Below are 22973 nucleotides of genomic sequence, written 5' to 3'. Positions count from 1 at the left end.
CAATGGAAGGCCACAGCCTCTGTTGTCCCTACATGAAAGAGCAGAATGAGTGATAGTGCTCCAGCTTAACCAAGCTCAGTAGCCTCTTTGTTATGTCACAAATATGGGCCCCACACAGGCAGCAAACCTCTCAAGAGAGATTGTCTGGGCAGCAAATGGGAGCCTCAGTGCCTCTCATAGGGGAGTCTCCAAATACCAACACCCTCTGTGCTTTTTTTTTTTTTTTTTTTTTTTTTTTGTGGCACTAGTTTTTATACAAGTGGTTTGCTGGTCCACCTTTTTGCAGTTGCCCTTTCCTGGGTCTTGACCATTACCATTGTTGTCATTGACACTCCTTTTCTGAGCCCCAAAGCATCCTATCTGCTGGAAGAATTGGAAGATGTTAGATTTTTCCACTTTCTGGGTAATCCCAGACTGAGCTTACAGACACAGTTTTTGACATACAGCTTCAGAGTTCATGGAGATACTTGGGACAGGCTTTGGATGAGGAAGGCACCTGAAGGACAAAGGAAACACTGAGCTCAGGTTGGATTCATGACACCTTAATTGGTGAGAAATAACTTATTCTTTGGTTTGAGCTGTAAAATGTCATGAAGTTGAGACTTCAAAAACAACTAACAATTCAATGCCTGAAGCCTCATGTAATCTTCCTGATGTGTCATGGTTTAAATTAATATGCTGGCAGCAATTGACACAGAGAAGAAAACTAGGCCACATGCATCACGGTATGGGATGGGTACCTAATGAGGAGTTAGGTGACCAGATCATCTTCTGACCTAAAAACCTTGAAAAAAATCTGTCCCAAGGTAGCAGGAGAGAGGAAGACACTGTGCCAGCAATTCTACCCATACAGAACTAACAGTAAGCCAGGGCTGTAGGATCTTCAGCAGACATGGGCCAAGAGTCTAACACATCCCAAAAACAAGGACCACTGTGGGTCAGTGAAGCTGCAGAACCATACCAGAGGAGATGAGTTACTCAGCCACCCCTGCCTGTACACCTAAAGAAAACAAATGTTGTTATGGTGCACTTCAGTTTGGCGAACAAATGCTGGTGATCTGATACAGATTGTAATTCCCCAACAAAAAAGATATTTTACATAATATAGGATACTTCTTTGGGGTCTCACTATTACTGATAATGAATTAATTCCTTTGACTTGAAGTTAGTGGTTGCTTAGTGACCATGAATCATGACCTGATTATATTCAGCATAAGAAAAAAGAATCCTCAATCAGTCTTATGTACATGTACTGCTTAAGGTTAATTTCTCAGTATTGAGATAATGTTATATTATTTTCTCCAGATCTACTTCCATGCAGATAGAGTAAATACGAATAAAAAAACAGGAGTTCAAAAAAAATTAGCAAAGTTACAATACCACAATTGTAAAATAAAGCAGCTGTGGTTAAATGCCTAGTTGGACAAAAGTGGCAAAATGAAAACATCAATTGCTATTGCAAAATATATTTTCCATATTTGAAGTTTAAATAACTGAAATCAATATAGGCTTGCAATACACTCTAAATTAATAAGGGGAGCTAAAACATTAACAACAAAAAAAAACAGTTTTCAGAATGGAGGAAAATTTTAAGAAGCTTTTTGGTCATTTTGTAGATGTACAAGTAAATTCTAAAAGAAGCAGAAAGAGGCACTTGTATCACATCATGATGACAAAGCATAGGAAACTACTAATTAGCTGAAACAAACACTTAAAAATTTGCAGGCTAAGAAAACTTCCCAGAAAGATGGATAATGAAAATTATTGAGCAGCTGACAAGTGATCCAACTGATAAAAATAAATAAATAAATAAATAAAAACTATGTGCAATTAACACTACTGGTAATCTGGTAATGTTTTAGTGGAAAACAGGTCATGTGGTACACACCTGATGTTACTGAATGGAGTTACACATATGGCTGGTAAATTCTGATGTGGACTTAAGACTTGAAAGCTGATGGAACAAGCAAATGGACATGCCAGGAGGCTGATGGTGGTGCTCCAGAGAGGACCGAAGGTTCAGGCGCAGCCCCACTTGCACTGTTTCCCACTGACCAGATCTTGGTGTTCCTGATAGACATGCAGCCTTTTTCCTCTGCCATCCCTAGCTTTTCTAAATCTGCCTGGCATGCTCAGAGACCAGGTTCTGCAGCTATGCGCAAGAGGGTTAGGGCTGCCCTTGCCATTCCAAAGAAGCCACTCCCATATGGGCAAGAGTGGACCACCGCTAATGAACAAGCACTGTGCTATGCTGCTTCAAGCACACAGAGGATCTGTAGTCTCATTGCCAAGTCCTCATGATCCAACCTCTCAGGTCCAACCAAGAGAAAAGGCTGCATTTACTATACATGGCATTCTATCTGCAGACTCATAAAATATGAGAATCAGAAAAAAAAAAAAAAAAAGGGAGAAAAACAAACAAACAAACAAACAAACAAAAAAAACAGCCCAATTCCATAATATCTGCAAATGTTCTCCACTTGTAAGAACACATTCTCCCTCCCTGGATTTGCAGCCTTCCACTCTATCTTCAACTTCAGTGCTGGTGCCTGTGATGGAACAAGCAGATCTTGGTGCCTGCACTGACTGAAAGGACAGAGAACTGTGCACAGGAAACTATGGAGAAAATCGCACAAGAAGTCCTGCAGCCCAATGGGCTGTTAAGAGCAGGCACTGATCACCCAAAATCCTCGCTGTGGACGTTTTTGGGCATCTTCCTTAAACTATATCAACCCTAGCTAGATCCATGAACTGAATGCTTGTAAGCAGATAGAGCACATCAGATGGAGCACAGTTTTGGGTTATTTTCACCTAAAAGAATTCACTTCACACTCTCCAGACCTACTGTACATTGTGAGACAAATCACAGCAACTGGGGACAGCCAGCTCCACCTCAGAAGTACACTCCTGATCCAAAGAAACGTTGATGAATGCTCTAAGAGCCAGAAACTACAGCTATGTGCAGAAGGCTGTCGTGCACATAGCTGTGCACGTGCAAGGAGTGAAAGCTATTGCTAACTATCTTTCCTTCCACAGCCTTAACACAGCAGGTCCTCTCTGAATATTCCTGATGGTGGGGGCCACCAGCTCTTGTCTCACAGACAGACAAGTGCTGCCTAATAGCAGGAACTTGAGAAGATTTCTCCAAGAGCTATCACGTACAATGCTGCACTATCACGTATAATTCTACCCTTTCCTACCAGATTGTTTTAGTTTTTTTGCAACTATTGTGATGAAACTATCAGGAAAAAGGAATAGAAACAGCCAGACTGCCTAGCCCTGACCCCTTCCCTATCCTAAATCATGCCAGTCTGCTCTCCTCCAGGCAGACACTCACACTTTTCAGATCTTAATGAACTTCAAAAAACAATTTCTCCTTCCTTGGGAAATTCATCTGCTAGTCCCATTGACTCCAGGTGGATACCATCTGGACCTGCTGGTTTGTGTGCGATTAGTTTGCAACTGTTATCTGACCTATTTTATATAAACAGCCGTATCTAGAACATGAACAATTCATTCTTACCCAACACGTTTTCATGCCATTTTCTGATCCATGCCATTTTTCAAGAAAAATAATTGAGCCATTCAATCACATATGGAATCACAGAAAAATTTAGTTTGGAAGGGGACTTTTGGAGGTCATCTAGTCCAATTTCCCTCTCACTGCAGTCTCCTTCCTCTTGAATTACTAGGGTGGCTTTCTTGTGTAAGAAATTTTTGGCTTTTCCTCACATCCTTTCTGACTCTTCTCACAAATCCTCAGCATCAGTGATAGTTAGCCGAGAAAAGAAGCCATAAAAGGATGGGTTAAGGTGCAGGTTTCTAAACACACAGCCACTTCCAAGAACCAAGCCCAATACTCAAAGGCTGTTTCAGGCTGTACAAGTCTTTCTACTTGATGACTTCTTGTGGGTTAACCCCAGCAGGCAGCTAGCATCTCACAGCTGCTTGCTCACTCTACCCAAGCAGGACTGGGGAGAGAATCGGAAAGATGAAAGTGAGAAAACTCATGGAATGAGATAAAGACAATTTAATAAGTAAAGCAAAAGCTGCACTCACAAGCAAAGCAAAACAAGGAATTTGTGCACTACTTCCAATTGAAAGGCAGATGTCCAGTCATTTCTGGGAAAGCAGGGCTTCATCGTGCACAATGGTTACTTGGGAAGACAAGCACCATAACTCCTCCCCTCTTTTCCTCCCTTCCTCCTTCTTTATCCCCAGCTTTCATTACTAAGCATGATATCATACAGTTGGTCAGTCTGGGTCTCTTGGTTGTATCCCCTCCCAGCTTCTTGTGCACTCCCAGCCTCCTTGCTGGCGGGGCAGCACATGAAGAAGAACAGTTTCAGACTCAGTGTAAGCACTGCTCTGCAACAACTAAAACATCAGTGTGTTATATCAGCACTGTCTTAATCATAAATCCAAAACTAGCACCATACTAGACACAACAAAGAAAATTAACTCTATCCCAGCCAAAACCAGGACATGACCTGATGATTCTTTACCTTCTGTGGAGGTACATGCACTGAGACAATAGTGAGCAAAAAAGTCTTTGTGAACAGCACAAGAAAGAAGGGAACATAGAAAGTTAACACTCTTTATCTCTTTGCCACAGCAAGCTTACAGATTTCCAACTGCCCTTATAAATAGAATGAGCTCAACAAAAACATCCACCTTTGTTATACGTTCTGGGAAGTTTGACACCATTAGACAAAAAGAAATAAAGCTTTCCATTGTACAAGTAGTTATTTATGGCTTCCATACAAAGTTTTTTAACTTCTACGTCATTTAGGCTTCCCAAAAATTTCTCTGAGAAAGGATCAAGGGGAAAGATTAGAGAGAAAGAAGAAATGTATGTCATAACCTCTACTTCTGCTTGTCTCATGCGTTTACCTGAATTGCTGTATGCCATTCCACAGTCTTTTTGGAATCCAAAACATAGCATCACACTAGCTACAATAAAAAAAAAATTAACTCTATCCCAGCCAAAATGAGGACATGGCCTTATGATTCTGTATTTTCTGTGGATTTCACATTCACCAAGAATTAACTCTTTACATTGGCTTGTCCCTTGCTCTAGTGAGCTCTGATCCAGTCAACTTTCTAGAACAATTCAGGAAAACTCAACAAGTGGTATGATTTTATACTTAACCTAAAATTCAGCTTTGCATGACATATATTTCATGACAATATCTACACCAAAGGAGGAGAGAGGACGTGCTGCAAGGAAAAAAGCTAAACAGGAAATCCAAAAATATTTCTCCATAAAGAAACAATACCAGAATACTACTTCACTTTTTCTTATAGAAGCTCCAGTGTGGAGCAGCTCCATTTCCATTATCGCTACTAAGAGAGAGGACAGGTCTCCTTGCACCAAGTCCAGTTAATAGTCTTAGCATGAGAGCATCTCTGATATGAAAGGGCTTCAAGGATGCAGAGAGAGAGAAAAGGCAAGGGATTTCACAAAGAGCTTTTCAGACTCCAGACCAATCTGTCTAATTCTTTAGTTTGCTAATCGCAGCAACCACAAGCAAACACTGGACTGAATAAACTCACTGAATAATGATGGCCCCGAGAGGAAAGTAGATGTGTCCTGATGCTCCCAAGACCCAAAACTAGCTGCAGGCTGCAGCTTCCACTGATCACTGCAGGCAGCACTAGGAAACCACCAATTAACATATCCATTCTAAAATAGTCCTGGACTCTACAGTAAGATTAAAAAGGGAGAAAAGGTGGAGAGAAAAAAGATCAAACTCACCAACATCGGACTCTTTGTGGGTTTTGATGATTTCAGCCAATTCAAAATTTCCTGCAATGATGGCCACCTGAAAAGAGAGGGAGGGAAGACAGTTGAGCAGCTCTGAACAGCACTGATCCCGTGCTTGCTTGCACAGATACCGCCATATGGACTAATAACAGCTGCCTTCCATGGTGGACGCAGAGCCAACAATTGTTCTGCCTCAGCTCACCCAGTCAGTAACCCCAAGGTGTAAATACACTCTCAGCATTGCAAGGAGAATTTATGTTGATTGTTTGTGCAATGAGAAGGTGGCAAATAGCTCAGAGACAACCATTCCCATCTCCTCAGAGTTTGGTGGTGATATGCCTAACACCAGCTAGGAATTAATTTTAGGTCTTGCAGGTACTGACCAGCTTTCTCAAGCCTGAAGGCTTTCAGCGAACCACAGTTAGATGATGAAAAGCAGCTTACCAGAAACCCAGCTTTCTGCATGTCCTACCTGCACAGTCCCCAGGACTAGCTCCTGCTCACTCCAGGCTGCATTGGCTGAGGAACCACTTCCACTCAGCTGCTGCAGCAGCTTACGCCAGGAAAGCCATAACATATTAGACAACATTAAATATTGCTTTACCCAACACCCATCCTGTGGTTTCTCTCCACGTGAAAAATCTTAAATAATTCAAAAGGACAGGGGAAGAGGGGAAGCTGAATGTGGATCGGCCAAGGGAACACACAGACATGGTCTGCCTTTCTCCAGGAACTGCTTCCACAGATGCTCATGCCCTGGAGAACAGCAGAACACCAGCAGTCCTCAAGAAGGTAGGTTAGAACATGAGTAAGAGAAAACAGACTGACGTGCTACTCCCTTGAAGCAAGTACTCAACCGATAGACTAGAGACATTACATAAACTCTTTGTTGATTTCTTATATCTTTTGTGAGGGGGGGGGGAGGGTGGAAGGGGTGAGGGTGGTGGGAAATACAGCATTGAATCACAGCTAGTAATTCCAAACTAGTTGTGATGTTTTTTTCAGAACAAGGTCCAAAAATATTCTTTTAAAATGTGAAAGAACCACAGTGAGGTGGGTAGCAGAACATGAAGTCAGTTGCTGGTCCTCAGAATATTAAACTGGAAGAACTGTGCTGGACTGAACTGTTAAAGTCTTGCATTTGATACAACTGCCCCTGCACACCAGTGCCTCTCCTGCCCACGCAGCAGCATATCCATATCATGCTTACATGGCAGGAACCCCTGAGGACAGCGCAGCACCTACAGCTGATTTGGGAATGAGAACCAGCTGGACCAGATAGATTCCCAGTAGAAAAAAAAGTGCTACTGCTCAGAGCATGAAAACACCTCTAAGAGCAGGCTGAGATACTGATGATTATATTGCCTGTCCATGCTGGGACCATTTTGCTGTATCCCCACACTTTTTTAAACTTAGGAGTGACATATGGGACAAACAAATTTGATCAGGCAGTTAGTAGAAACTGAATCAGTCCAGACATCGACAGAGTCAAGAGCAAGACTGGCAGCTCCAGCTGCCTGTTAAACATTTTCCTGCCCTCCTACAAGAACAGCTTTTAGAAATACGAGATTCATTTGCATTTTACCACTAACTTGTGATGAAGGGATATTTTTAACTTAGTGACTCAGTACAGCATGTACACCTCTCTACTACGATCCTTTATCAGCAGAAATAGTCTTACTATTCTCAATAATGCTCAATATAGCTCAACAATGTTTATATGGCTTTTTTTTTTTTCTTTCCTGAGTCCTAGAATTCATGCTGCAACTCCTCAGCCAGAATTGTACGAGATCAGTAATGGCTGGAAGAAATGAACCCTTCTGCAATCTCAAAATGAGGCCACAGTAACAGAGAAAAAAGAGTAAGAATTGCTGTTTTCCCCCAAGCTTACTTCCAATTGTAATCTGTCTCTCTATATACATATACAAGGCTTACTGGCCCAAACATCACATTCTCTAAACAGGCAACAAAAGCTTTTGTACAGAAGGACAAATGACCAGAATCTGGGGAGGTTTGATAGCTAAAATACCCACACTAACAAAAGACTGGAAAGGAGAACTTAGAAAAAGCATTTGAACTTCAAGGTTCTTCAAACAATTAACACTGTCTCGGTGAAAAATCCAAACTCAAAGTAAAAATTATGGGTTTCATTAGATATATCCAAAACATATGATTCTATAGTGAATGCACATGCTGCAATGTGAACTGCTTCTGTCACTGCAAATACCCGATGGCATCCCTCCTGGTCAAGCTGCAGGTGGTGGAGGTCTCCTACGGCCTCACCCACCACCCAGCAGGGAGGTCTGACAGCTGACATGGGACCCCTATGTGCAGGCAACAGAAGCACTCTCTTTTATAGCCATGGAACTGTTACAACTTCCAGGAAAGGCGAGAAGAAACATGCTGAATAAGAAGTCTGCTAAGAATATAATCTCACATAAATCCCTAAGAAGAGAGAAGAGCCCTGCTGTTTACATTTTTCAATCCAACTTGGAAAACGCAAAGGAGATGAAAGGATTTCCCTTATTGCATTGTCACCTCAGCTGGGGATTCACAGCACACTGGTTTCCCCAGCAATGATTGTATTCGACAGACACCGTGCGAGCCCTGGACAGCAGGTCACCACAGAACATGGCTCCAGCTCTCGAGTCCCACAGTTTTCTGAGGGAGGAGAAGCCACAGCACAGAGCAACATGAAATCTGTTTTGCTGAGTCTCCTACAGATCAGGGGAGTTTTTTTTTTTTTACATCTATAGGATATCCATCTACTTAGGAGTGTTGTAGAAAGACAGCTCACCACTGGACCGACTGAGCTGCCCATTAAAGCCCATGACTCAGCCATGGGCATGAGGTTACCCAGTCCCACCAGCCACCATGAAGGCAGACTGCCAGCACAGCCAGGATCTTAGTTCTGTGGAGGGCTCCAACCTGCAACACAGTATTTTACACAGGAAACATGAAAAACAGTTCTCCTGAGAATTAAAGATTTAAAAAAAAAAAAAAAAGAAAAAGAAAAAAAAAAAAAGAAAAAATCAGACTTTTCCTGATGCAATGACTGTACAATAGTGAGTATATTGACCTTGAACTTGTGCTTACAAGTATGAACACTGGGAGATCCAAGATGGATTAACATTATCTGCTCTTTGGTCCCTAAAGATATCCACAACACCACCTCCCTCTGCTGAGGAAGGGACAGGTCCTGTGACACTTGAAGCTAACAGATTGCCACCACTGGAGATATATTGTAAAGGTCTCAAATGGAAGGAAAGTGGTGGGCTGGGAGACTGAAGAGTAGCAAAGCATATCAACAAGACATGAGTCAGAGTCTTAGCCAAACACATCTGATTATCTGATTTAAGGGAAGCCTCCAGCTGACACAAAAACTGATAAAGATCTCCATGAGGTATGAAGAAAAAGAGAGGATGGCAAATTTCAGTGGCTTTTGATGATACCTTCAAAAGGAAGTTGCATGGATGAAGCACAGAAGAACAGTGAGTAGATGCCACTGGGCGTGACTCTGAAAATGATATTTTGGAATATTTTTTGTACCCGAAAACGTACATACCCCCACTCACTTGAACCTCTGACTTGAGAAGAAGCAGAAAAAGATTTTTGCTGAATCAAATGAACCACCATAGTTTTTGTTCTGCATTAAACCCTGTTCTTAGAGGTATTTCTTAGGTGCAAACTGCAACAATCAAAGAAGTCCAGAACTTTGCCATTATCATCCTAGGTGTGCAAAATCCATACTGACAGTATTGGGTGCAAAGGCAGCAAAGATAAGGCAAGAGCAGAGCCATGTCTGAGGCAGGCAAAGGTGAAGCTGCATTGGTTATAGGATTCAATGGGTCAGAAGGAAGCAATTATCAGTGATGCTGCTGGGCAAGAAGAGCGTGGATCTTCCATGGAAAAGTAGTCTCTTTTTTTGTTTTGTTTTGGTGTAGGCAGCCCATTAAGTGTCATAACACTTTTAAGCTACTCAGCTTTCCCTAGACCCTGAGAAGCATCCTGTAACCATGACGGACTTCATGATGGCAACTATTTCCAAACCACTTTACCCAAAACGTCTCTAGATACTGAGGCTTTCCATCGTTGATGGTTTCCTCCCACATAACTGAGTACTAAACTATTATTTTTAATCACCACAATTTATAGCAGTGCTACCTGAGTAAATATATCTGGATGTTTTTCAATGTTGTCTACCTTTACTTGGCCAGACAGACTTCAAGCATCTTCTACATTTGTTCTAGATTTCCAGAAATCTGGCACTCCTACTAGGTCATTCCCACTGCTCACATATGGTAGTTCCATCTGGACTGCCATATGAGCAGAAAATCTAGATACATTCATAGCAATGTGTGCTGCCATTATATTGCACAGATGCAGCTAGTCTGATGCTTTCAGGAAGTGTCATTGGGGTCAGTCACTGTATAACTACACTGTAGACCAAACAGTTCCTGGAAGCAATAGACAGGACTCCTGTGCATGAACTATACAGCTGATCTGAGACAAATGCATCTCAAATGCCCTCTGCTCCTGCAAACCAACTTACTGTCCAAGGTCTATACAGCAAATGAGTTTTTTATTTTTTTTTTTTTTTTTTTTTTATTCCCTATGGACCACACACATATGCCTTGCTTTAGAAGAGGCAATTTAGCCAAGCGGTTAGACTAACATTCTGCCACTAAGTGTACAAGGAGTATCTGCTAATGATCTGCATCAGGCAGTGGGTACAGGTAAACATATATGAGAAACAGAAAAAAATTTCAATGCTGTAACCATTCACCATTCAGCCCTAGCCCAAGAGAGATAGAGAATCTTCTCAGTACGTTCAGATGAGGCATATGGAGCTACTGGAAAAACAAGATTATTCTCCTAATGAGATGCACTAAAAGACCATCCTAAAGAGACTCAGGTAATGCTGTCATCTCTTCCATCAAGGGGAACAGGGTGTTCTGAACTCCTAGGAAGCTAAAAAACCTCAACAAGGCAGCTTAGAAATGCTGTGCTCAGGAAGTCTTTGAGCTGAAGCCATCAGCCTTGGCATGGGGGGATGGAGAGGGGAGGCACCTCCCCTACAGCCTGCTTTTGGAGACTTGCAGGCCAGAGCAGCGATGCACACAATAGCAGCTATACGGGCCAACAGTTTCCATGAATTGGCTGTGTTGCTGAAAGGCTGTGGAAGTGATCTTTGACTTCCCTCAGAGACAAGAAGTGGGTTGGTGGTATCTATTGAAGGCTCAGAGAAAGATTCTGCAAAGGAATAATGACAGGTTTGGTCAGAGCTATACAGCATCTGCACAGAAACTTCACGGTGCCATTAAACAGACCCTAAGAGATCTAAGCACAGAGTGCTGAATGCAAGGTCCATGGATGGTCAGTGCTGGAGAAAAGAAGCTAGTCTCATATCAGTGGTGCCCAGTGACAGGACAAGAGGCAATGGTTCTCTTGGAACATCAGGAAACACTTTTTTACTCTGAGGATGACTGAGCACTGGTACACATTCCCCAGAGAGATTGTGGAGCCTCCGTTCTTGGAAATATTCAAGAGCCATCTGACTATGGTCCTGAGTAAGCAGTTCTGGAAGACCCGGCTTGAGCACAGAGGTTGAATCAGATGGATCCAGAGGTTCCTTTCAACTTCTGTGAAATGAGTATCTCAGACACTGGAGAGAGGGGAGACATAAATAAGTACATTTCTCAACTGCCTTGTTCACATGGAGTCATGATGGATGCTGCTGTGTAAAGAAGGTAGCACAGGTTAAAGAGGATAGGCCAGTCCTTCTGGGAAAGAGCTAGTCATAGTCTGGCCTCTGGTCCAGCCAGTGCTAAAGGATGCTTTCAAAGGACAGGGCAGCATGTAGAGAACAGTCCTTACCATCAGAATTAGAATTGCCTCTGACAGACCTCCTGAGAGCTATCAGAAAAGTGGGCCCATGTGAACCTGCAAGTCCACATGCAAGGCGCTGCACCTGGGTCAGGGCAACCTCAGACATGGGTGCAGACTGGAAGAAGAACGCATTGAGAGCAGCCCTGCAGAGATGGACTCGGGGATTCTGGTAAATGAGAAGCTCGACATGAGCCAGCGGTGTGTGCCTGAAGCCCTGAAGGCCAACTGCATCCTGCGTTTCCTTCCTAAGGTCCCTTCCAGCCCAAGCCATTCTATGATTCTATGCAATTCAGGGCTTCCCATGCAAAGCTGAGACTTCAGTGTAACATCTGTAAATGGAACATGACTGCTGCAGGTCAGGGAAGATTTCAAGTCAGCAGCATCATCTGGATAATCGAAGCTGAGATGGCATCTGACTCAGAATTAGATCAGTCTCACACTGAAGACTGGAGGAGGAGTGGGAGGGAACCAGGCCAGAAACCTGATCAATTTCTGTAAGACAAACTTCAAATGAAAAGTGAGAGAAAACAAATTAAATAAAATGAGGATAAGAAGAAAGCCTTTAGAGAGCAAGTAAAATAAATAAATATTAAAAAAAAGAAGTTCTTCAGAAAACTGCTCCATGGTAAGAAGCCTGCCTTGTACCTGGAGCAGCACACAGGCACATACCTCTAGATGCCCACAGAGGCAGCACACAGGAAAGAAGGATGTGTGTCCCATGCACAGTGGCAAGCCTGGGGTACACGTTCATTTGGCATATACACTCAATCTTTGAGCATTGTCATACTTGGCCTCTCAAAAAGCAACTTTCAGCCTATTACATGATGACAGAAAATCAATCATGCTCAGATAGTCTTTTCCTCATCTACTATCTTATACTCTAGCAATGGGAAGCTTAGAGTTTAACTCTTTATGATTGATAAGAGAAGCTGAATAGGGCAGTGACCTACAAGGAGAAAACATTTTAAATCTGTCGCAAAGAAGAAAAATCACAGGTCCATCAAAGTCCTTGGTCCATCAAAGATGCAGATGATACAATTGTAGGCAGCATGTAGAAAAGGCTAGAAGGCTGGTATTTAGTAGGAAAAGGTGAATGAATTCTTCCCAAATGGCAGAGCATACAGAATGAAAATTTACCAACTAAAAGGAAGGAAGATTGCTGATAGTATTTTCTAAGCATAATTAATAATTAAATAGACAAGTCTTGGTAAGTTTCAGAAAGTCTTGAAAAACTAGTAATGGAACTTTTCATGCCCATTAAAATACTGGGTCTTGGAAAATTAGAGAAATTCCAGGGAACAGGAGGATCACCAGTGCTCTCAAATATTTATAATTATCAAAAACATTGACCTCAGAAACCAGAGAATGAGCTGCCTGGCATCAGTCACATGGATGTGAGACAAAATGAGCATTCCCTCGCTGCCTGGTGGCTTCCAGCCCCCTGCAGACAGCCTGCTGTAGAGGAGTCACGCAGCTCAGCCAGCACACTAAGCCTCCCAGCTGTGCTCCCCTGGCACTGTGGCTGGCACGATGCTGGCTGCCGGTCAGTGTGAACCACCACCTGAATTGTCTGCTCGCGCTGAAGGGACTGCTCTGCATGTGAAAGCTTCATCTGAGCACATCAAACTATCAGCCCTTCTGAAATAAGAAAAAGTTTTATGTTAACCATGTAAGGGCTGAAGTTTCAATTACAGAGCAGGAATTGACAGAAAAAGAGTATGCTCTCTCATTTCATTTCTTTTCTTTTGAGAAAAGCAATTTCAGCTTTCTCAAAAATGAACTCAGTTTTCCTCTCTTACCTGTTTTCCTCTTTATTTTCCTTCCTGTTTCTCATTCTGCTAAGACGCCAGAACTCACCTTCGTATTTTCAGTAATGGTGCCTCACACCTTTTCCCATCCCTCTGCTTTACAGTTGCATTTTTTGCCTGTATCTGGGTTTATATTCATATTGTTTCCATTCATTACTGCACCTTTTTCTCATCTGATCGGTTTTCTTGCTATTCAAAACATGCTCAGAAATATAACAATACTTTATGAATTACATAGCACAAAAAATATTAACTACACTCGCAACATCTACTTTGTTTTCTAAAATCTTCAGAGACCATGTACAGTACATTAAGAATACTGATGCATATTTAGCATTTAGAATGCTTCTCTAAATTATTTTCGCCTGCATACCTTACGCCAGTTTTGACACTACAGACTTTAATTAGATTTTATTCTTCCTTTACTGATAATTTCCTTATTTTTTTGAAAAACTTGTTAAAAGAAGAAGGCATAATACATAAATCGACAAATAAATACACTGATTGACAAGTTTATGAGTCTGGCTGACAAACAACTATGTCTGAAGTCAGAAAGATGAAATTCAGGTCTAGCACAAAGTGTTACACTTGGAACAGAGAAATAAAATGCATAAATACAAGGCAGAGAATAACTGGCTAAGCATCATGAAGCAAAAAACATTGTGTGGTAGCATCAGTAACCCCAAACTAAACACAAGCCAAGAAAATGGTGATATTACATAGACAAATTTAATTATTTGTATTACAATAATGTATCACAAGTTGGCAAGGACCCATCTGGACTGATACGTTCAGTTTTGGGACACAGGTCTTTAAGAATGAGGTAAACAAATTGAAAGCAGCAAGTTGGAAAAGAGACGGAAAAAATGAAGACTGAGGAAAAATGGAAAGAACTGGGCTTGTTCATCTTAAATCTTTGGAAAAAAAAAAAAAGTATTACAAAAAGGCTGGTGATCAATTATCCTACCAATCCACTGCTGGAAGGCCAAAAAAAAATACACTTACCTTTCAAAAAAAAATTAAAAACTAAGAACAAATTTCTGATTTTCTCAGCAGAGATAAGCACTGACAAAAACTACTTTGCCTGGATGCAGAGTTTCCTTGGCTGATAGTTGTGAAGCAGATTTGACAAACATTTCCAGGGCTGATTGCCTACTGAGGGTAGCTAGAAAATGTGGTATCTGGATTTCCATTCAAGACATTCGTGTCCAAAAACAAATGATACAGCAAATTTAGTTTTTTTGGTGACAGTATATTCAGATTGGGTCCAGAATATATTGATTATATACATATTATTTGTTATATATAAATAACTTGCTAAAAATGCATTTGTTGATGTAGAAACATTGTCAAGGACGGCATTACTCAGTGGCTTTGCTCACCAACCTACCCCAACCTATCCTGTGCCAGTAATGACCACCTGGCCAAAGGTATTGATTCTGAGGGTAAAACTGAAGACACACAGTCTGGTGGGATAAGAGACAGGTCATGGCTACAGCAGAATCTGAGCCAAAATCTGATGTTTGCCTGAGAGCAGCCAGCCTAAGCAACACAAAGGGGAAAACAAACAAACAAACAACAAAAAACTTCTGCATAAACTCTCAGGATAAAATTGTACAGCCAAAAAGAGTAACTGAATGTATCAACTAGATATACACGAGTTTAGTCAAGAGCTCTCTATGTCACAGTAACAGGACCTGTGTGCACTAACATACTGGGATGCTCCTAGTAGCCATGGTAAAGAACATGGGAACAGAGAGGAAGATCTTATGTATACAAAAGTGATCTAGTAGCTATAAAAGCTACTTTAAGATGTGTATGTGAAGGAAATAAAGTTATTTTGCTTATCTGTGGAGACATGATCCCCGTGCACAGGTACTGCAACATGGGGAAGAAGCTCAAGTACAAGGCTTTCCAGTTTCTGTAACACAGAGAAAATCTAATAATGGGAGGATTAAATTAGGCAGAGTGGCACTGAGGTAAGACAACTTCTAGCAGCAAGGGTAATTAAACTGCTTTTGAAGAAAAGTGACAGACCCCACTGCGCTGCAATTCTCATGCAGCAGACTGTATGTGAGCAAGGAGCACAGAACCGGTGGTCCCCATCAGCCATATATCCCACCCTCAGGGGTGGGGAAGGACAGGTCTGCCTGCACTGACTGGTGGCATTTCCATCCCTGAATCAAGCCCAAGTATGCACTCCAGCAGGGTAATGAATTTTTGTTTTCAGGAGGAATGGGTTGTTTTATCCTTAATTCCCAATAGGCCTAAAGAGACACAATGACTTAAAAAAAAAAAAAAAAAAAAAGAGAGAGAGAGAGAAGACATCCACACACAAGAGAGTCATGTTATCTCCTTGGCTTATCAGAAAATCAGAGAACTGTAGAGACAAAATCTCCTCTGTGCCTGGAGAAACAAGGAAGGTGGTGGGAGCAGACGATGAACACCCCAAAAGGTGTTGAATTCTGCTTGGCTTCACAGGCAAAATGAGGAGATGCCAGCCTCACATGTTGAAAACATTACCAATACTATTCTTAAAGGAACAATTAGGCACTACAGTTACTAATTATTTATTTTTGCTGCAAACCGTGCTTCTTAAATCCATATTATGAGGAAGTTTTTAATTAATTTTGAGTATAAGAAAGGCTAGTAGAAGCTTGGTTACTATGCTATCTGATCATTGAAGACAACAAAGATCCTATAAGCATATAATAAATTTCTCAAAGGTCAGAAATTGTAATCAATTATAACGTTAACCTTTAACGAACATACTTTTACAGGTACAAAAAATACGTTTTCCCTCTCAGATAGATAGCAAATGCAGTAAGGATGAGGAAGATGTGTTACATTTTTAATACACAACAGGTTGAATAACCACTCCAGTGTGAACTGCCAACTGGAACTCCACACCTCCATAAATTATTTTAATTTCTACTATAGTAGAGATAGAGAGAAAAATCAGTAGGCTCTGCACACACTTACAAAAACCCACAACCCTTACAATCCAAACACTTGACAGGAGAGAACAGATGGAGGAGAACAAGGTTACTGTTGTAGTGAGGACAAGAAAAATATGGAGCTTATTAATAAAAATAATGGTATAGACATTTTCACAACAGCTAAAAAATGTTGGCATTAGTTAGTACTAACTCTTTAAAGCATGTTAAATAGCAGATGATGTTTGTGTATTTTACACATGTTGAGGAACAATGGCAGCTAGCTTGCAAGAGTTTACAGCTAAGCTAGCTAAAGTGTAAAATAACTATCTTTGTCATTTCCTTCCAAGTATACTTAACACTGACACTTGTAATCTACATAAGTAGAATTAGATGTATTATCTTCTATAACATCACAAGATATGATGTCATTAGTTAGTTATAAATCTAAACACTGTCAGCTAAAATTTAAGTTAAATTAGAAAAACCATTGTTAAGTGAAGACATTCTTTAACAAAATCACTCCATTTGAGAAAATTCTGTTGCCTGGGCAACATGACTGCAAATTGCAGAGTTCAGACCATGATGTCTATTTTAAAGCAACAAAATACAAATCTTTGAAGAAAATACATCTAACAGCCTGTTTGTATTGTACTAAAAGCTGATGCAAATGGTATGTTAAGTTAACATCAAAATGCAAATCTTTAAGGATTTAAGGTGAACCGTTCAAAGTACTACCAGGCTATTAGGCCCAATTATGTGTGTGACAGATGCAAAAGATTGAGAAAGGTCAAGGTATGAAATGAGATATAGCAACCAAAGTGTGTAAAGAACACATGGGACACAAGAAAGCATAATAATGCTTCTGCAAGAGTGGATCAAGCACACCAGCAAATTGTCATGGGAGGAAAGCGTTAGTACAATGAATGCCAGAGGGTTAACTGGCTTTTTGCTTTAGCTTTTTACTTTGCAATTGGTTGTGATCATTCAGCAAATATCACCAAATCAGCAAATCAGTTGGGCCCGATAAAACTATGACATGGTATTTAGGGCATTATTTGCCTTTGTGTCTGTTTTTGCATTCTGTCTATGAATTGCCTTTACTTTTCTACAAATCACCAGAGATCTGCAGACCATGTGTGAGTCACACTGCCAAAAATCTGCTGGGAGAAATCTGCAGAGTTAGTGGTTTACTCCAATCATCTCTGAAGGTTCTCAGATGCCTGAAAAGGAGGGATGCTACCACTAGATTTAAAATATGCAGCACAAGAAAGAGAGAAACAGCATTAGAGAAGAGACAGCTTAATTTTATTGTCCGGAACAATGCTGGCTGAAGCAGACGATTTTTAAACAGAAGAACAACAGCATTAATTTGCAAAGAGCATAAGGAATCCAAGTTACTTCTATGACAGGGTAGCAAGCCAGGCTTTTTGAAGACCAAAGAAACTAAAGATACCATATAGGTGCCTTCACCAAAAATTTTGACAGTCTTATGTGACATTCTCAGAAACTATAGGAATTAAATGTAGGTGAAACTCCTGCTAAGTAGATGAAAAACTGATCGGAAAACTAATTCATAACTTACTCTCAGTCTAAAAACACACTGAATGGTTTTCACAGGACCCTACCCCAGGTTCAGCAGTATTTATTTTTTTAATTAACATCCTGGATGATAGAGTACAGAGCCTGCTTATTAAATTCCTAAATGGGATGAACCTGGAAGGAGGTGCAAACTGATTAGAGGCTTAGAATGAAAATGATTGTTGGAAACTCAAGAAATGTATGAGGAGAAAAAAATAGGATTTTACTCAATAGAGAAAACTATAATCTAGATTTATGTTCAACAATTATAGAAGATGGAGCCAGACTCTTCCCCATGGTGCAAAAAGAATAAGAGGCAACTGGCACAAGTTGCACCAGTTGAAATTTTGTTTGGGCACAATTAAAAGACTCTTCACTAGGAGAAAGGCTAAGTACTAGAACAAGTCCCAGAGAGGTGGGAATGCTCCAGCCATGGGAACTTTCCCAGAATTACTGGGAAAGGTGCTGAGTAACCTCACCAGCTCTGGGGCTGGCCCTCCTCTGAGCAGTAGAGCTGGACTAGAGATGTCCCAAGGTCTGCTCAATGTGAATCGCTTGGGTGAGTCTGTGTTACCAGGCAGGGACATATTCCACAGTGCAGCAGGCAACAGTCCTGCTGTAGAAAATCTGAGGATTGCAGGATCACAAGCTCAACATGAATCAACAAAGTCACATTGTGGCAGGAAAAGGGAAAATATACCAGGATTTACAATTAACAGCCTCACCTCTAACCTGTGTGATGTAATCTCTCTGTTCTGTGCAGACCAGTTAGGGTGTCAGCTGGAGTAAGCTACTTTGGGGAACTGAATTAAATAAAAGATATGGGGAGAATCCACAGTAAATCAACAGTAATGATCAGATTATGCTTTCAAAGTCTCTGCAGGAAAACCTGCATGTTCTGGGACACTTAGTCCACGGAACAGAAGATGAGGTGGGGAAGGGGTGATGAGGCCATAAAAGCAGAAAGAAGGCAGCTGCAGCAAGGACAAAAATAATCTGTTTTTAATAACCAAGGAAAAGTGAAGGGCTTAAAATTCAATAAGAAAGATTCAGGTTAGATGTCAGGAAAAAGTCTTCTGACAGCAGAGACAACTAAGCACAGAGACTGTGTTAGGAAGCTGCAGTCAATGTCCAGCACAGGAGGGTCTCAGGAGCAGGTCACACAAACATCAGTCATAAAGCATTCAGACAGTGCTGATTCTGTGTGTGGGAAGAACAGCACACAAAATGGTCTCAGGTTTCTTCTCAGTCTTATCTGCATATGGCCTGCTCAACAGGTGGCTGACACCGAATGAGGGAAGCACAGGAAACATCTAACCTTAACTTCAGGAGGTTTTCAGTGTGGTCTCCAATAGCATCTTTATTGCAAAACAGGACTAGGCTGTTTTGGGTAAATGTATGATGAGGTAGGCAGACATCTGGCAGGACCACCAGTCTCAAGGAGTGACAATCAGCAGTATGAAGCCCATCTGATGGTCAGTTACAAGCTCATTCCTCAGGGATGGCCATGGCAGCTGGCACCATGTGGTACCTTCATTAACAGCCATGATGATGAAAGGAAAACCACTGTCAGCCAGTTTAGAAGCAGTCAACAGGCAACAAGAGCCAGGCTGTTCCTCAGAGCAGCTGTAGGAATAGCCACAAGGACTGGCAGAGACAAGCACCAAGCCCTGACTATGGCCTCCAGCAACCCTGGGGGATGGAAGGGGACAGGACCAGATGGGGTGACTGGATAGCAAATGGCTTTGCAGGAAAGCCCAGGGGACCCTAGGGGCCTTCAGACCCAGCACTGACAGTGCCCTCGGGCAGTGATGGCTGATGGCAGCCAGCAGGTGTGGGCAGGGATGGCTCCCCTCCACTCAGCACTGGTGAGACCCATCAAGATACTGAGGCCAGGCTGGACTCACCATCCTAGACCCCCTCACAGTCAGGGATATCCTTAGTACCCTTGGATGAATCCCATCTAGCTCCATAGACTTATGAATGTTCAAATAACATAACAGGTCACTTACAGTTTTCTGCTGGATTGTACTAGTTTCATCTCTCTCCCTGCCATCATCTTCCAATCAGGGGGCTGGGTACGCTGAGAACAATTGGCCTGACTAATAAAGACTGAGGCAAAAAAGGCACTAAGTATTAAGCACACTTTTCCTCATCGTTCATCACTTTGTTTCCCCTCACATCCAATAAAGGATGAATGTTCTCATTAGTCTGCCTTTTGTTGTTAATATACATGTATTTATAGAATGTATTCATTGTCTTTTCCTGTAATTGCCAAATAGAGTTCCTATTGGGCTTTGGCCCTCCTAATTTTCTCCCTGCACAACTTCATACCAGCACTGAAGTCCTCCTGAGTTCCCTGCCCCTTCTTCCAGAATTCTTCCAAAAGAATTCATAAATTCCTTTTCTTCTTGAGTTCCTGAAGAAGCACTCTGTTTATTCATTTTACATGTGAAATTATCACAGCTAAATTATCCCCAGACCTAGGGAAAAAATCCAGTCATGAAGCAGAGACATAAAACTTACTTCTAAAACTTACATTAGAAGTGTTTGGGGTAAGCTAACACAAGCAATCCCATAGCACCATTGGAATACAAGCTTGACAGGAAAGAAACCAGGATCTATGTTTAAAGATGTTTAGTTTCAGCTTGATACCAGTCACCTGTTCACACTCATACTGAGCTGAAGGTTTGCTTATGCAAGACTATTATGATTATCTTTTTCAAATAATATCACTGAATTCGTATCCATTGATAATTAAAACCTTCAATGCTGAGTTCACTTTTTGATAGGTTCTCATAGCCATCTTTATTGGCAGTAAAAGCTACATTGGTACAAGTTCATACATTTATAATAATTTTCCAGTATCCAAAGCAGAGTGGAAATCACACAGACAAATGGATACAGCACATAACCAAGCTGTGTTTTACAGGCGTCTTTTCTTATTTTGATATCATAAGCAGCACTCAGGCACAACAGCTCTGGAGCGTCTGATTGGCCCTAAGGGCCTCTGTTTGAGCACCAGAAACATTCCTGAGAAGACAATGGAAAAACCACCTTGCCCAAACAAAATATTTTGTGGCAAACACAGATGAGAAGCCTCCACCAGAAAAGGCAAGTCACAGTTCCAGTAAAGTATCTTCCATTACTGCTAGGAAAGAAGTATTGGAAAAATACATGCAGAAAGATGACTTACCAGTGACAACACATGCATGTAAACACGGATGTCAACTGGAAATAACCCAATACTTACAGCTGGATTCATTTCCCTTTGAACTACCATGGGAGCCCAAGCTCATCTCCACCGCCCCTCTCCTTCTGAGCCTGAAAACAAAAGCTACAGCATGCCCGTTGCCATTCCAGATCCTCTTCATAGGAAGTCAGTGCCTCGGAGGACTCAAATAAGCATGTACACAATAATCTAGCATGTGAACAAGATTGCTTGATGAACTGCAGCTTACCACCAAGCCTACATGTATGTTTGTGCTATGGATGACACTGAGGCAACCGCATACCTGCTGTAGAGAGCTCCTCAGGTCCTTCATGTGTGCACTAGCAGCAAACCGCTCCACCAACACGACTTCAGCTCTGAGGTGGTGCAGCAATCCAGTACACCTGGAGAAGGCAAGGGCCAACCTCCAGGTGTCAGGACCAGAAATATCTGGGGTTGAGAAATTAAACAAGTGATTCTGAAATGACTCAGCCACTGAAAACACATCATCCAGGAACATACAGGGGCAGTGTAAGTAACCTCCAAAACACTGTCCATATAATAAAAAAAAAAGTCATCTTGACATTGAGAACACAAAGCACAGACTCCATGTTAGAGATACAAGATTTAGGAAAGAAAACTGGAAAATTAGTGGTATTAAGATAAAACTTGGATGTTCCTTAAAAGGAAACTGCTGGCATCTCCATCAGGTCACTGAAAAATACAGTGCAAGGTTTAAGTCATCTATTACAATGTGAACTTCTACTTTTTAAACAGGTGTAAGGGCAACTGGAAAAGCTACTTTTATTAAATGAAGGGTTAAAAAATAACCCAGAGTTTTAAAGTAAAAGCATGACAGTTTGTGACCCCTGCCTTACTCCCACCAGCGTACTGGGCTCCTGAGAAAGAAAATATGTAAGTGAGCCCTTAAGACATTCAAAAGCCAGGGAGGAAAAGGAAGGCATGACCTGATGGACTGGCAGTGACAAGCTAGGTGAAAAGAAACCACAGAACTTAACACAGCTAAGGCAGGGTTTTACCCCATCTCACACCAACCACTCAGAATAGCTGGGACTGATGAACCCATGGGAAAAGGAGAGACACAGGCATGGGTAGCAGAAACTAAATGGTTCGTATGGCTACTGAGCAGAAGCAGTTTAGGATTCTCCTGCTGTTTACAGGGAAATCTCTATATGGAAGAGATAGGGTTCCTCTGGTCACAGCAGCTCTCCAACCTGACAGTACATGGTAGACTGCTGAGAGACACAAGTGGCACAGTTGGCCCAGCCTCTGATACAGAGGTAGCAAAATCAGCAGGTATCTTAGAGGACACAGGGAAATAAGACAGATGGGCTCTTCCCATGTCTCATCTCTGTCTGTAATAATGAGGACATTACAGTATGGATGCATGGACAGCTAGATGGGGAAAATAAAGCTGGTTGGATGGTTCAGGTCAAAGTGATTGTGAATGGGTCTTTCTCTACCTAACAGCTACAAACCAGTGGAACACGACAGAGGTCATCTGGTTTGCAGGTACCTCCAGACTGGTGATGATCAATATATTCAAGGGCAGAGCTACAATCAAGAGGGACCTGAATAGGCTGGAGGAATAGGCCAGGAGGACCCCCATAAAATTCAGAATGGACAAACGCGAAGTCATATCTGAGAAGGAAGCAGCCTTGGCAATGACATGCTAAGGAGCAGTTCAGCAGAAAAGGCCCTAGAGAAAACAAGCTGGATGACAGCCACAGGGACAATGACTTTTACAAGAGTAGAGGGTG

General features: G+C 41.7%; 1 protein-coding gene across 1 annotated transcript in view; it reads right to left on the bottom strand.

The window, feature by feature from the left end:
- Positions 1-22973, bottom strand: part of SHANK3 (SH3 and multiple ankyrin repeat domains 3) — a 346038-nt gene that overhangs the window by 247415 nt on the left and 75650 nt on the right. Inside the window, exon 9 of the mRNA XM_032196507.1 lies at positions 5759-5825. Coding sequence (XP_032052398.1) covers positions 5759-5825 — 67 coding nt within the window. The remainder of the gene's footprint in view (positions 1-5758; positions 5826-22973) is intronic.

Source organism: Aythya fuligula, chromosome 1 (genome assembly GCF_009819795.1).
Source record: "Aythya fuligula isolate bAytFul2 chromosome 1, bAytFul2.pri, whole genome shotgun sequence".
In the NCBI taxonomy this organism is placed as follows: domain Eukaryota; kingdom Metazoa; phylum Chordata; class Aves; order Anseriformes; family Anatidae; genus Aythya; species Aythya fuligula.
The sequence above is the reverse complement of the archived record's forward strand: the minus strand, read 5'-3'. Positions and strand labels throughout refer to the sequence as shown.